The sequence below is a fragment of the Suncus etruscus genome, chromosome 5 (assembly GCF_024139225.1).
Source record: "Suncus etruscus isolate mSunEtr1 chromosome 5, mSunEtr1.pri.cur, whole genome shotgun sequence".
In the NCBI taxonomy this organism is placed as follows: Eukaryota; Metazoa; Chordata; class Mammalia; order Eulipotyphla; family Soricidae; genus Suncus; species Suncus etruscus.
In genome coordinates this window covers 53,580,588-53,594,240 of record NC_064852.1, presented here as the reverse complement: position 1 = coordinate 53,594,240, position 13,653 = coordinate 53,580,588, and the positions used below count along the sequence as shown (strand labels likewise).

General features: G+C 42.8%; 1 protein-coding gene across 2 annotated transcripts in view; it reads left to right on the top strand.

Annotated features, from left to right (window-relative positions):
* TLN2 (talin 2) overlaps positions 1 to 13,653 on the top strand; it is a 346,512-nt gene that overhangs the window by 214,741 nt on the left and 118,118 nt on the right. For both annotated transcript variants that reach the window (XM_049772980.1, XM_049772979.1), the window contains exons 12-18: positions 923 to 1,024; positions 2,607 to 2,683; positions 5,779 to 5,959; positions 6,804 to 6,917; positions 9,781 to 9,889; positions 10,675 to 10,883; positions 11,429 to 11,527. In XM_049772980.1, the coding sequence (XP_049628937.1) occupies positions 923 to 1,024; positions 2,607 to 2,683; positions 5,779 to 5,959; positions 6,804 to 6,917; positions 9,781 to 9,889; positions 10,675 to 10,883; positions 11,429 to 11,527 (891 nt within the window). The remainder of the gene's footprint in view (positions 1 to 922; positions 1,025 to 2,606; positions 2,684 to 5,778; positions 5,960 to 6,803; positions 6,918 to 9,780; positions 9,890 to 10,674; positions 10,884 to 11,428; positions 11,528 to 13,653) is intronic.

Sequence of the window (13,653 nt, the reverse complement as noted above, 5' to 3'; positions counted from 1 at the left end):
AGTCCAAAGTCTCTTGATCTTCTTCCAGTATCCTACTTAGCAGGTCATGTCTGAGTTATGTGTTTTGTATGGTGTTGTAGCCTACTGTTTGTGAACTTGGTTATATTCACATTCATTTTGAAGCCTTCGCAATGCTGCTCTGGCATTCTTGCTCAAACTCTTTTGGTATTATCTGTGTAGGAAAAAGCTACTTCCTTAAATCCCTGACCACTGATGGGTTGCCTCTATTGAGACAGGCTACTGGGTGGAAGGAGGGGGTGTCACAGTTGCCCTGGTTAAAGAGTCAGAACATCTCTACCTCTTCACCACACTTACACCAGGTTAAGAGTGAGAAATAGTGTCACCCAGTTTTGCTATATTTTCTCTCTCCTTGGTCCGTGGCTAGAGATACCTGGCAGCTCTTGAGCTGCCTACTGACGATCCAACTCTAGGGTTATCTAGTTATAATAACATCAGCTTGAAGTGTGGTACAGTGTAAAAGAAAGTCCAAGCACTTACCAACTATGCTTCCTCCAGTCTGAGAGCTATAGTTGTTAGATGTTGAATCAACCAACTTTTTAGGTTTTTTTTTTCTGTTTTAGTTTAGGGGGGACACCACATCTGGCAGTTCTCAGGGCTTAGTCTTGGCTCTGCATTCAAGGATCACTCCGTTGGGCTTGAGGCATGATCTGGGGTGTCAGGGATAAAATCTGGGTTGACCTTATGCAAGGGAAGCACCCTACCTGCTATACTATCCCTTCAGCTCCAACGTTATTTTTTAAATTATAGGTATCTTTTAAAATGATTTCCTGAATCAGTTTTAAGGGAAAAAAGGGCATAGCAAACATGCCATCCCCTTCTAGAACTTTGCCTTCTACTCCTAGTCTTTAAAACTGCTAATGTAGCTCTAATTCTTCTAATGCTGTTTTTATCCCCCTTCTAGGATTTTGGGGAGTATCAAGAAAGCTATTATTCTGTCCAAACCACTGAAGGAGAGCAGATATCCCAACTTATTGCAGGCTACATTGATATCATCCTCAAAAAGGTATTTCATCTTGACACAAAGTATTTATAAAGACTTATCAGGTGATATAGCCATTACAAAACGATCAAAACTCTCACATTGAAGTACTTGATCCACTCAATAGTTATTTGATGTTGAAATTTTTTTACCTGTACAATCTTGACCTCAGTATCTTATGAGCATTCCTAGTGCTTACATTTACTTTATTTATGCTAGGGAATGAGGAAGAATGCATCATTCAGCTATTTAATGATTCTACCCAGAGCCTCGGCACCTTCTCTATTTTAAAGCAAATTTAAGGGCAGTAGATAATATTTCATAGAGATATTTTCTTTTTTTTTTTTTTTTTAGTTTTTTTTTTTTTTTTTTTAGTTTTTGGATCACACCCGGCGGTGCTCAGGGGTTACTCCTGGCTGCCTGCTCAGAAATAGCTCCTGGCAGGCACGGGGGACCATATGGGACACCGGGATTTGAACCAACCACCTTTGGTCCTGGATCGGCTGCTTGCAAGGCAAACGCCGCTGTGCTATCTCTCCGGGCCCCATAGAGATATTTTCTAAACCTTGAAAGTAAAAATCTACTCACTACCTCCTCCTACAACATTGAGATCAGCATCCTGTCTGCAACTACATCAATTTAAGTCTGTATAATAAAAAAATTAATATGGTATCCAAGCACATGCCACCTGCATTATTTCTCTTGAGTTGTATACTTTCATATTTTATTTCTAGGTCATGTACTGAGGCTCTCTTGGCCTTGGAGAAGCCCACATTCTCTTTCTTGAGCATGTTATTCTCTCTTTTATATAATTTCCCTCCCATTCCTCAGTACCTACAAATAAAATTTGTTGTTTTTTTTTTACTTAAAAATATGTATTTCTCTGAGACCAGAGCAGTGGTGCAAGCAGTAGGGTGTTTGCCTTGCATGCGCTAACCTAAAACGGACCACTGTTTGATCCCCGGGCATCCCATATAGTCCCACAAGGCAAGATATTTCTGAGTGAATAGCCAGAAGTAACCCCTGCGTGTCATTGGGTGTGACCCAAAATCAAAAACAAAAAATATATATTTCTAGATATCAAATGTATTTTTATTAGAATGTCTTTGATTGGGCCTGGAGAGATAGCACAGCGGCGTTTGCCTTGCAAGCAGCCAATCCAGGACCAAAGGTGGTTGGTTCGAATCCCGGTGTCCCATATGGTCCCCCGTGCCTGCCAGGAGCTATTTCTGAGCAGATAGCCAGGAGTAACCCCTGAGCACAGCCAGTCGTGGCCCAAAAACCAAAAAAAAAAAAAAAGAATGTCTTTGATTAATCCAAAATTCAACTATTAAATACCCAATTCAATAAAATTTGGGTGACCCTAAACATTTTTGTTCATGTGACTCCTTTTGTAGTTTTGGGTTTCTTTTTAAAAAGATTCTTGGGGGGAGATGAGGAAGGAGAATGGGGACACTGGTGGCAAGATGTGTACTGGTGAAAGGGAAAAACTTTGTAACTATGTATTTCACTGTGATTCAATTAAAATTATTTAAAAAATTGAAATAAAAAAATTCTTGTATCCAGACCTGCTGTCTTTGCTTTGCCTATCTTGTTTCATCTGTAGAAACAAAGTAAAGACAGATTTGGACTAGAAGGCGATGAAGAGTCAACTATGTTAGAGGAATCAGTTTCCCCAAAAAAGTAAGTATTGCTTACTACCTGAGAATCCCTTGTCCAAACTGCTACCCAGATCTGTGTTCCAAAATGACTCAGAGGAAGGAAGAGATGACTCAGAAGCAGCTGTGGAGATGAGTTTGCTCTGAGTGTGATTCCCAGACCATCAGGAAGCCAGGGAAAATATTATAAGGAGGGGCCGAGCATGTTAGCAAGATGCTGAAGCAAATGATGTAAGTTCTCATAAGATCATTTATGGCATAGTCCTGTTTTTCAATTCTCCTTCAAATACCATGACCTATCATTTTCATTGGAAGGCTGGAGAATGTGTTTCTAAACCTACCTTTGCAGCGAGGGTTTAGGTTTATTTTTTGCTCTGGCTTAAGGACCACTTCTGATAGTGTTCAGGTAGTGGTCGCTTAGCACCACCAGTAAGGTGGGGGTAGGGAGATGTGGAGTGAGGTGCCAAGGTTCAACCTTGAGTTCTGCACGTGTCAAATGTATACTTGACCTCCTGGGTGGAATTGCTGGCTCCCAGACTTTTTTTCAATGTGTGTTCTTGGGATTATACATGCATTTTCTACCCCATCTCTTCAACTAGAAAGTGACACTTATGACAGTATATTTGTAAGTTTTATTTTGGTCATTGAATGTCTAATAAAATACAGAAACCAATGGCCGGCACCTGAAATATGCTGTTATTCTCTTTATTCTTGCCTCTTTGTTGTTGTTGTTGTTTTGGGGTCACATTCAGTGGCACTCAGAGGCTACTTATGGTTATGTGCTCAGTAATTGCTCCTGACAGGCTTGGGGACCATAGGGAATGCCAGGGATCAAATCTGGATTGACCATGTTAAGGCAAATACCCTACCCTCTGGCCCCATCCTTGCCATTTTAGCTGCAAAATAATCACCAATCAGCCCCTTTCATACAGAAAGAAGGAAATTATTTCAGTGAAGGGTATTTATTGAGCATCCCTCCTGTCCACTACTTCTGGCCACTGACTAGAACCTCACAGCATCTTCCCCAGCCCTCTCCAGTAGAGGTCTCACTTGAAAGAGGTAGATCAGTTACCCAATATGATCCCTACTGATGGGTGAGAAAGCAGAAGCTCATGGCCAAATTCAGACTTGGGTTCATTCTGTGCAGTTGACAGAAAACCAAGTCATTACCCAGTCCCCCTAGAATGGACACCCCTACTTTTATGTCCCTATCATCGTCACTCTCCCTACTCTCTCAACCATTGAAAAGGTTCTGGAAAGAAGCAGTTTTGTTATCCCCATCAGTTTTTACAATGGAACCACATTTGATGGGAATCTGGCTATCCATTGGGAACCTTGAGAGTCCTTGACTCAAGACTGAACTTAACTGGCAGGAATAGGTTGGACCCTTTGAGCTGGGGAACACTGTGTCTCTGGACAGTACAGTTTTGTGCAGCATTTGTTCTTTCGTGAAGAGCAGAATCTGTGTCCAAGCCAGCTGCTCATTCCTTCAACGGGGTTGGGTCTTGAATGTATAGACCCTTGAGGGTCCTCAAGGCAACTGAGAATGATCTACATCACTCAATCATTACTTGTCCCAAGGCTAGATAATGGCAGCAGTCTCAAGATGTAAGAATACTTGTGGGAATGTCCTGTTCAACCTCCTTAGTACTGGCTCCCCTGCAGACTTTGATGCTCTCCCAGGAAGCCTGTGCTTGCTGGCCTGGGTCTTCACCTTTGTCCCTGGCAATAGAAACCGATGTGATCTGTGTGAAAGATCCTGAACAGAGGACTTTGCCCTTTAATGCAGCTGTTGCCCCCACATTGCCAGATCTCACATAACCACTACCTTCTTTATACTCACATTCATTTCACAAAGCGATCAAGCATCAAGAAATGAATGATGTTAGAAAAAAATTAGGGCCCGGAGAGATAGCACAGTGACGTTTGCCTTGCAAGCAGCCAATCCAGGACCAAAGGTGGTTGGTTCGAATCCCGGTGTCCCATATGGTCCCCCATACCTGCCAGGAGCTATTTCTGAGCAGACAGCCAGGAGTCACCCCTGAGCACCGCCAGGTGTGGCCCAAAAACCAAAAAGAAAAAGAAAAAAATTAAATGGGGGGCTGGAGATTTAGCAAAGTTGTGAGGTGGTTGCCTTGCATCCGCCCTGCTGGCATCCCATATGGTCCCCCGAGCCTGCCAGGAATGATTTCTGAGCGTAAAAATAGGGAGAAATGCCTGAGTGTCACCAGGTTGTGGTCCAAAACCCCAAAATAAATAAACAAATAAATAAATAAATAAATGAATCATATTCTTCATCCCAGACCTGAGTAGAGACTATCTGGGAGAGATGCCACACACACCTTCATCAGAACACCTGAATCTTCTAATGTCCTCTCTGGCTGGTGGCTGATAGATGTGGAGGGCTGAACTTAGAAGTTGGTTTTACTTCAAATTCGTTCCAGTACATCTGACTATGTCTACAACATCCCCAGTAGAAGCTTGTTGGAAGTAGGTATTTGTTGAACCAATGATCTTTTCCAAGAGGATTTTCCAAACAAAAGATCACTGTCTTCGAACCTTTTATTGCATAGAAGGTCACCATCTGGGTTAATCTGCTCAATTTTGCTTCATTTTGTTTTATTTTGGGGACCTCTCAAATGTTATTTAGGGGACTGGAGTGACACCAGGAGGTCCCTAGTTCCCCAGAGAAGTGATTTCATGTAAAGGCCTGAGAATACAGCATCATTTAGGCCTTGCAGTGCTAGAAATACCCTGACCCTGCATTTTCAGGGGTGAGGTGGTGATCAAACCCAGGTCTGGTGCTTGCAAATTCTGTACCCCAATCCCTGTGCTATCTACCCTTAATGTTTCATTGTTTTAAGAATAACAAATTGCAGGAAGCTGTCGAGTAGACCAGTTGGAAAGAACGTTTGCACCCTTGGTTATATAAGGATTCATTCTTGGATCTTCCCTACACTGAACATTGCTGGAACATCTTTCTCCCGGCTCTACCTGTCTGCTGTCCACATCTCTTTCCCACTGACCTACATAGCCTACAGCAACAAGTTCTGCTGACTCTCTGGGCTGTGATGCTATTGGGTGGGCTATCTCACAGGGCCCGATTGTCTGTCCCCACAGATCCACCATCTTGCAGCAGCAATTTAACCGGACAGGGAAGGTGGAACATGGCTCAGTAGCACTACCTGCAGTCATGCGCTCAGGCTCCAGTGGTCCTGAGACCTTCAATGTGGGCAGCATGCCTTCACCACAGCTGCAGGTCCTGGTGGGCCAAATGCACCATGGACATATGCCCCCACTGGTGAGCTCACACTGTGCTTATTACATAGGTAGTGGTGGGAATGGTTCAGATTCAGCTGAGTTCTAGCATCTACTCCCAGGGGCCTTACTTTTTCTGGATGCCTCTGTAAATGCCTATTTGGTTTTTGATGGCTGGAAGGTACTTGTGAACTATCATCCACTTGGCTAGATATCCTGATCTACAGGCCTGCTTCTATCTTTCATGACAGAAGCTGATGCCCCTATTGAGTCTAAGCCTCAGACTGTGGCTTCCACAATGACTGGGGACCTCTACAGGGCACCTGCTTCTCTCTACCCAGAACTTTCTGGCAGGAACTCTGGGAGAGCTGAAGCATTTGTCACTTAACATGAAGGTGACTAGGATTTGGTGTACTGTGTGTGAACTGCACCCTTCCCTAGCCACAAAGCAAAGCTCTGCTCTAACACTCCTGTTTCCCACGTGGAGCTTTGCTGTCCTTGGTGCTCCAGGTTTGGATCTCCCATCAGTGTCCTCAGTTCTCTCTCAGGGCTATCTTCAATTGGCTTCCAGTGCTCTCAGCTTTGCTGATATTGAACCCCATTCACTGGAGTAGTGCATCCTCTCCCAAGCACTCTCTTTGCACTCTATGTTTAGCTACAAGGAGATATGAATAGGGATTATTCCAAAGTATCTGTTCCAAAGCTGACTTTATTTTTTTGTTCCTCAAGAGAGTGCAGTTGTCCAAGTTCTGTATCTGTTTTAATATGATAGGAGCAGAGTGATGTTTCGCTGGGAAGGGTCATAGCAGGGGAGCTGGGTAGTCAGTGAAAGTAAGTAGGACATCAGCCTCTGGTAGTTTTCTGACACTGTGCCATCTCCACTGCAGACCTCAGCCCAGCAGGCCCTCATGGGCACCATCAACACAAGCATGCACGCTGTCCAGCAGGCCCATGAAGATCTCAGCGAGCTCGATGCACTGCCGCCTCTTGGCCAAGACATGGTAAATACTTTCACTGGCTCTTCTTGCACTAGCAAAAATCAGGGAGATGCACTTGGGTTGGGCTCTACCAAGTGAAACTCCATCTCTGGCCAGGTGAAGAGTTTGTATGTATGAGATCATTTCTCTAGGTTGTCCACAGAAGAGATTCATGGGGTACTGTTAGCTATCATAGTACCTTCTGAAATTCAAGAACTTAAAGTGGAGTCACATCATCTGGCCTCACTTCCACTTCTCAGGGTCCACATAAATGTGGGCAACATGCACTCTCTGTTTCCATGAGATTCTGGAGAGATGGTATAACAGTGAATGCACTTGTGTTGCACACAGCTAACTTGGGTTCCATCTCCAGTACCCCATGCCTGACACTACTCATACCCCTTTAAGAGTGATCTCTGAGGACAGAACAAGAGAAAGTCATGAGTTTTGCTGGATGTGGCCCCAAACAAACAAACAAAAAAAGGAAAGAAAAAAATACTATTAGTGCAAACACATTCTGGACTTAGATAAATATGTGGGATATGGAGTGTCTTCTAAAAAGTAGATCAGCCCCTCACGTAGAAATAGTATCATTATTATCAATGCAAAAAAAAAAAAAAACTGTTACTGGCTAATATAAAGAGATAGAAGGTAGATAATTTATAGAACTAATTAGCATAAAATCTAAGGAAAAGTTTTGTTTTTAACCTTGACTCATTTTAATATTCAGAATATGCAATGAATAGTTTTCAAATGATTGAGATATCTTTACCATTTTCTGTTATAGGGTGCTTGAGATCACTGAGTGGCTTTTTTCATATTTATATATTTATATTTATATTATATATTATATAACACATATATTTATATATATTTATATATTCTTACACTTTTTTCATATTTATATATTTATATATTTCTTTCATATTTATATATTCTTACACGTTCATTTTTTATTTTATTGAAACCATTGTGATTTATGAAGTCCTTCATAGTTGGGTTTCAGTCATACAATGAATCAGGACCAATTTCACCACCAGTGTCGACCTCCCTCTACCAATATTCCCCAGGTGCCTCACATACCACCACATCCCCTTTTCTCCCAACCTACCAGTATAACAGGCTCATCTTAAGTTTAGATTGTTTAATTTTGATCTCTTGATTCCATTGTTGTTGCTGTTGGCTTGGATATTTAGTTTTGTTCTTTTTTAATACTATCGATGCACCTGAGGCTGCTTGGCCCCTGGCCCCATCTTTTCATATTTGTGTTTTTCCTCCTCCACTAGTTACTTTCCTTCTCACTATAACTCCGGAGCCAAGGATGTTTAAGACAACTCCCCTTTGTACCATTGCATTTCTTCATGAAGTTATTCTAAATGCCACCTATAAGAGATGTCACTCTGTACTTATCATTATTCTTTTGGCTTACTTTATTTAACGTAATATCTTTCAGTTCTATCCATGTTGCTACAAATTGCATGATTGCATCATTCCCTATAGCTGTGGAGTATTTCATTGCATATATGTACCACATCTTCATGATCCACTCATCTGTTGTTGGACATCTAGGTTGACTCCAAGTCTTAGCTATTGTACTGAGTTCTGCAATGAATAGCAGTGTGCATACAACCTTTTGAATGAATATTTTTCTGTCTTGGGGACAGATATCCAAAAGAGAAATTGCTGACTATAAGGCAGCTCAATTTCGAGTTTACTGAAAACCATCCTTCCTTTTTTTTCCATAGGCAGCATTCCCACCAGCAGTGTATAGGAGTTCCTTTCTCACAACTTCCCCATGAACAAAGATTGTTTCCATTATTTTTGATATGTGCCAATCTCACTACTTTAGGATGATATTTCATTGTTATCTTGATTTGGATTTTCTTATTGATAAGTGATGATGAGCATTTTTTCATGTGTCTGTTGGCCATCTGTTGTTCTTCCTCAGAGAAGTGTCTGTTCATTTCCCTCCCCATTTTGATGGAGTTTTTCAATTTTGTGGAGTTACCCTTTGTGAGTACTTTGTATATCCTAGATGTCAAACTTCTATCTGATGCGTTGAATGCAAATTTTTCTCTCGTTAAGTTGAAAAAAAGTGTTTTTAAAACCTTCAAATGCCTACAGAAGAAGGGAAGAGAAGGCAAGGTTAACTGGACATACTTTGACCCATGGGAACTCTTGTATGTTGGCAGTGTTATATCTGGAAAAGGGGCTTGGTCCTATCCTGTTATACCGCCTCCCAGGAAAATACTACCAAAAGGGTTCCGCATCTTCATGATTTTCACATTGAAAATAAAAGATACTTTTGTATCTTTTATCTAATGCTAACCCCAGTCTCTGAAAAACAAAATTAAAATTATCAACCTTTTTTGGTGCTGATATGTATGCATAGGCAACTTTAACTTTTATAATGTAGTCTTCTATTGAATTCATGTCACTTATGCTATGCTGCATTTTTTCTTGAAGAGCTTAGAACTTCAAAAAATAAACAAGCATAAAAAGAAAATAGTGTAAGAATAACAGAGAACTTACATGGCCTTCAGTACTGATGAAGGAGGATGTGGCCTCTGAAGGATTATGTTTAAGGGCAGTGGGTAAGGGTTTGCCTTGCATGAGGTCAACCTGAGTTTGATTGTTGGCATCCCATATGAGCCTTGCAGGATTAATTTCTGAGTAGAGCCTGGAGTAAGCCCTGAATATAGCTAGGTATGGCCCCCAAATAAACAACAACAAAAAATAAGGGTGCCATTCAAAATTACCTAGGTGCCCTCAATGATAGTAGCTTCGCAAAAAGAGTGTGGCCTGAATTCTAGCCTCACTTTATGATGTAACTCCTCATTTCCTATGTGGTGCTGAGCAGTAATGATGCATCTGTCTGATTTTGCAGGCATCTAGGGTATGGGTTCAGAATAAAGTAGATGAATCCAAGCATGAAATTCATTCTCAAGTGGATGCCATCACAGCTGGAACAGCTTCTGTTGTTAACCTCACTGCTGGTAAGTCTCATAGGATCTGTGCTAGACTGTGATTTCATATAAAAAAAAAAGGCAAACTCTTATTCTTCATATGAAATGACAGAATTTTGCATAGGGAAAGGGTAGACTATTTTTAGGAACTGGAAATACTTCAGGTATTTTCTCCTACTGACCCCAGAGGAGTGTAGGGAATATCATGTTCCCTTTGCTCTATCTTATGCATCATCCTTAAAAAATGCTTGCTGCTTTTTCTTATGCATCCATATTCTGGACATACATCAAAATATATTGAGGTTTCTTCTCCCCACCATCCAAAAAGGGTTTTGGATAAAAAGATACACCCCCAATGTTATTGTCTATCTAGCCCCACCCTAGTTGTAGCTCAAAACATGTCCCCCTGAGCAGCCCAGTCAGTGTCTGTGTCCACATCTGTAGAACAAATTAATCTTAGGAAACAGCTGACAATATAGGACACTGAGTTTCTAAGAATCTGGGTCCCATAGTCAAATGATCTTGTTTGAGGAGCCAAAGTGACAATACAGTGGTAAGACCCTTGCCTTGCAAATGCCCCACCTGGATTCTATCCCTAGTACTATATATGGTCCCCCAAATTGCCTGCCAAGAGTGATCCCTAAATTCAGAGCCAGGAATAAACCTGAGTATTGTTAGGTGTGGCCCCAAATCAAAACCAAACAGATCAAATGCTTGCATTTGAGGCCTGTGCACAAAGAGCGGCCACTTTGCAGAGTCCTATGTTACAGTGTACACACACACACCAGCCCAGTGATGCGTCTTCTCTGTCTCAGGTGACCCTACGGACACTGACTACACAGCTGTGGGATGTGCTATTACCACCATTTCTTCCAACCTGACGGAGATGTCCAAGGGTGTGAAGCTGCTGGCAGCCCTCATGGATGATGAGGTGGGCAGCGGAGAAGACTTGCTCCGTGCAGCCCGGACCTTGGCTGGGGCAGTGTCGGACCTGCTGAAGGCCGTGCAGCCCACTTCTGGGGAGGTGAGTCCTCAGGGTCACAGTCTTAGACTCCAGGGATAGGTGGAGGCTGGGCTCATGGGGAAAGCGGGGGGGGGGGGGGGGGTTGTCAAGCTCCTTACTCAGGGCTAGTTGATGGCACACAGATTCATGGCACTGTCCACAGCAACCATGCATCAAGCCTCTAAGCTTTTTCCCAGTCCACCCTTCCTTCCCTGCAGTATATTGCTTATCACTGCAGAAATGGAAACACATGATCATTCGTGGAGAGGATTTTGCATTCCCCAATGCCCTGAGGAACATGTCTAATCTTCCTAGCAGCTAAATGATACTTCTAGGGGACCCATTCAAATTTCCCTAGCTATGGCTAATTTGGGAAACTTCAGGCATGTCCTTGCACTTGTTTATGATTATTTACTCCTGTTGTCTTGGAGACAGTTCAAGACTCATTGTGGTACCAGGGGAGTCAGTGCAGGAAGATTCTTCTTTCAGCACTCCTTGTGGGATGGAACTGTGCAGGAAATAAAGTTTTCCTTCCCCCCCAACCCAACTGTATGCTTTGTCTGCAGCCTCGACAGACAGTTCTGACCGCTGCTGGAAGTGTTGGCCAAGCCAGTGGGGATCTTCTGAGGCAGATCGGAGAGAATGAGACTGATGAGCGGTTCCAAGTAAGCAGTATACCACCCAGAGTCTTGGCAAGGCTTTGAGGTGACAGTGTGATCTGAGCAGGGAGATTGTCCTGAGGAACCAGATAAACCTTGAGTTATTAGGAATTATATTGAAGTAGATTTTTCTGGGAGTTATGTCTTTTATACTCATTTAAAAATTTTAATTGCTTTACTTAAGCACTGTGAATACAAAACTGTTCATTGTTGAGTTTCAGTCATACAGTGTACACCAGTCTTCACCAGTGTACCTTTCCAATCACTGATGTTTTCTCTCATCATTTGTTATAATAAGTTCATTATCTCTTCTCACTGGACATACTTTAGAAAGGAAAGTCAGAGATAGTCTAGCAGTGATGGCTAACCTTTTTGAGCCCGAGTGACCAAACTGCCACACAATGACCAGTCCTCCCAATGGCTAGTCCAGCCCTGTTGCCAGGTGAGCTGCAAAGCCGACACTGGCACACTGGCCTCCCGCCGCGCCGCATATCTTAATTGCGGACCTTCCCGCATGCCAGTTGCAAGGTCATTGTGTGCCATCACTGGCACACGTGCCATAGGTTCGCCATTGAATGCCATCAACAAAAACCAGTGACCCAAAACCAAATGCTGGGGGTGTAGAGAGATTACAGAGGAAAGTCAAAAACCCTGACCTCTCTCTGTCTTGTTTGATTGGGTTTCCTTCTTGAATCCACATGATCAGGCCCCTATGTGTGAGAGAGGGACAGAGAGAGAGAGACAGAGAGAGACAGAGAGAGAGAGACAGAGAAATAGAGAATGAGAAATAGAGAGAGAGAAATAGAGAGAGAAAAAGAGAGAGACATTACAGAAAAAAGTCAAAGACCCTGATCATGAAACTCTGTCTTTAAGCCTGACCCCTGAAGTCTTGTTTGGATTTTAGTGGCTTCCTTCTTGAATCCATGGGACAATGAAATCTGTGCTTGGGCCCATGTACTCACCTCACAAGGGCTCCCCTAGGTATTCTGTGGGGTCTGTCCAGAGACCCGAATGTACCAGAGAATCTTTTGGTGCCTTTATTTTTGGTTCTAAAGATACATAGTTTGTCCCCTCTCTCTGGTAAGCAACTGCAGCAACCATGAGCATCTGTAGCCATTGTTTGCAGCTGCTTCAGTGTGCTACCAGACACACCCTACCTGTGTCATCTGTGTTCATCAGCCATGCCTCTGGGCTGTGCTTTTGGCTATGAGGAAATTCTCTTCTCACATCTTTCAGGGCACCTGCCTTTCAGTCCTCTTCCTCTTCCTTCTCAGTCTTCCTTCCTTTGACACCTATCCATTCTAACTGAGCAGCACAGTACAAGTCCTGATTTTCTAGAGTGTCCTTTCTTAGTTGCTTTGTCAAAGTCACTGATAACAGCACAACGCAGAATTGAAAGGTCATGCCATTTCCTCTGATCTTCTAGCTTCCTGTTTCAAGGGGACAGCTTTCCTGACCAGACTTCACAGTCATGAGATACTTCCAGGAGCACATCCCTTCACCTCACTCCCCATTCTGTCTCGTGTGACATACATTTCATCCATTAGGAGTTCTGTTTGCTCACTGATCTCCACAACCCCCATGGACCCTTTCACATTCATCAGAGCATTAAAACATTGGGCTCATGAACACCCATGGTACAGTAGAGACCCATACAATTTATAGGAATGTTCTAGAATCTGGGTGGTCAATAAGACCATAAATAGGCAGCATGGCAGTGGGTCACCCGAAATACATTGCCCTAAATCTAAGCTCATCATTCCCCAGACCTGGCTGCTTCTTCTCCGGGTTTCAAACAGGCCTTTTGTATCATCCTTACTTTTTTTCCCCCATATGAGAGCAGCAGTGTCTTTATTTTTGTTCTTGTTTGGGGGACATACAAAGCAGTGATCAGAGCTTGCTCAGGGAGCCATATGTAGTGCCAGAAATCAAACCTTGCTGTGTGCAAGGCAAGTCCCCTACCCATTATACTGTTATTCCAGTACCCCAATGTCTTTGCACAGAGTTTCCTGCTTTGTAGTCAGTTTAGTTAGAAAAAGCTGTTGATTGTCTTGATTGTCTTGAAAGAATCCCCTTGATATCCTCACAAGTATTCCTGCTGTCCCCATATAATAGGGAGATGGGGGATATGC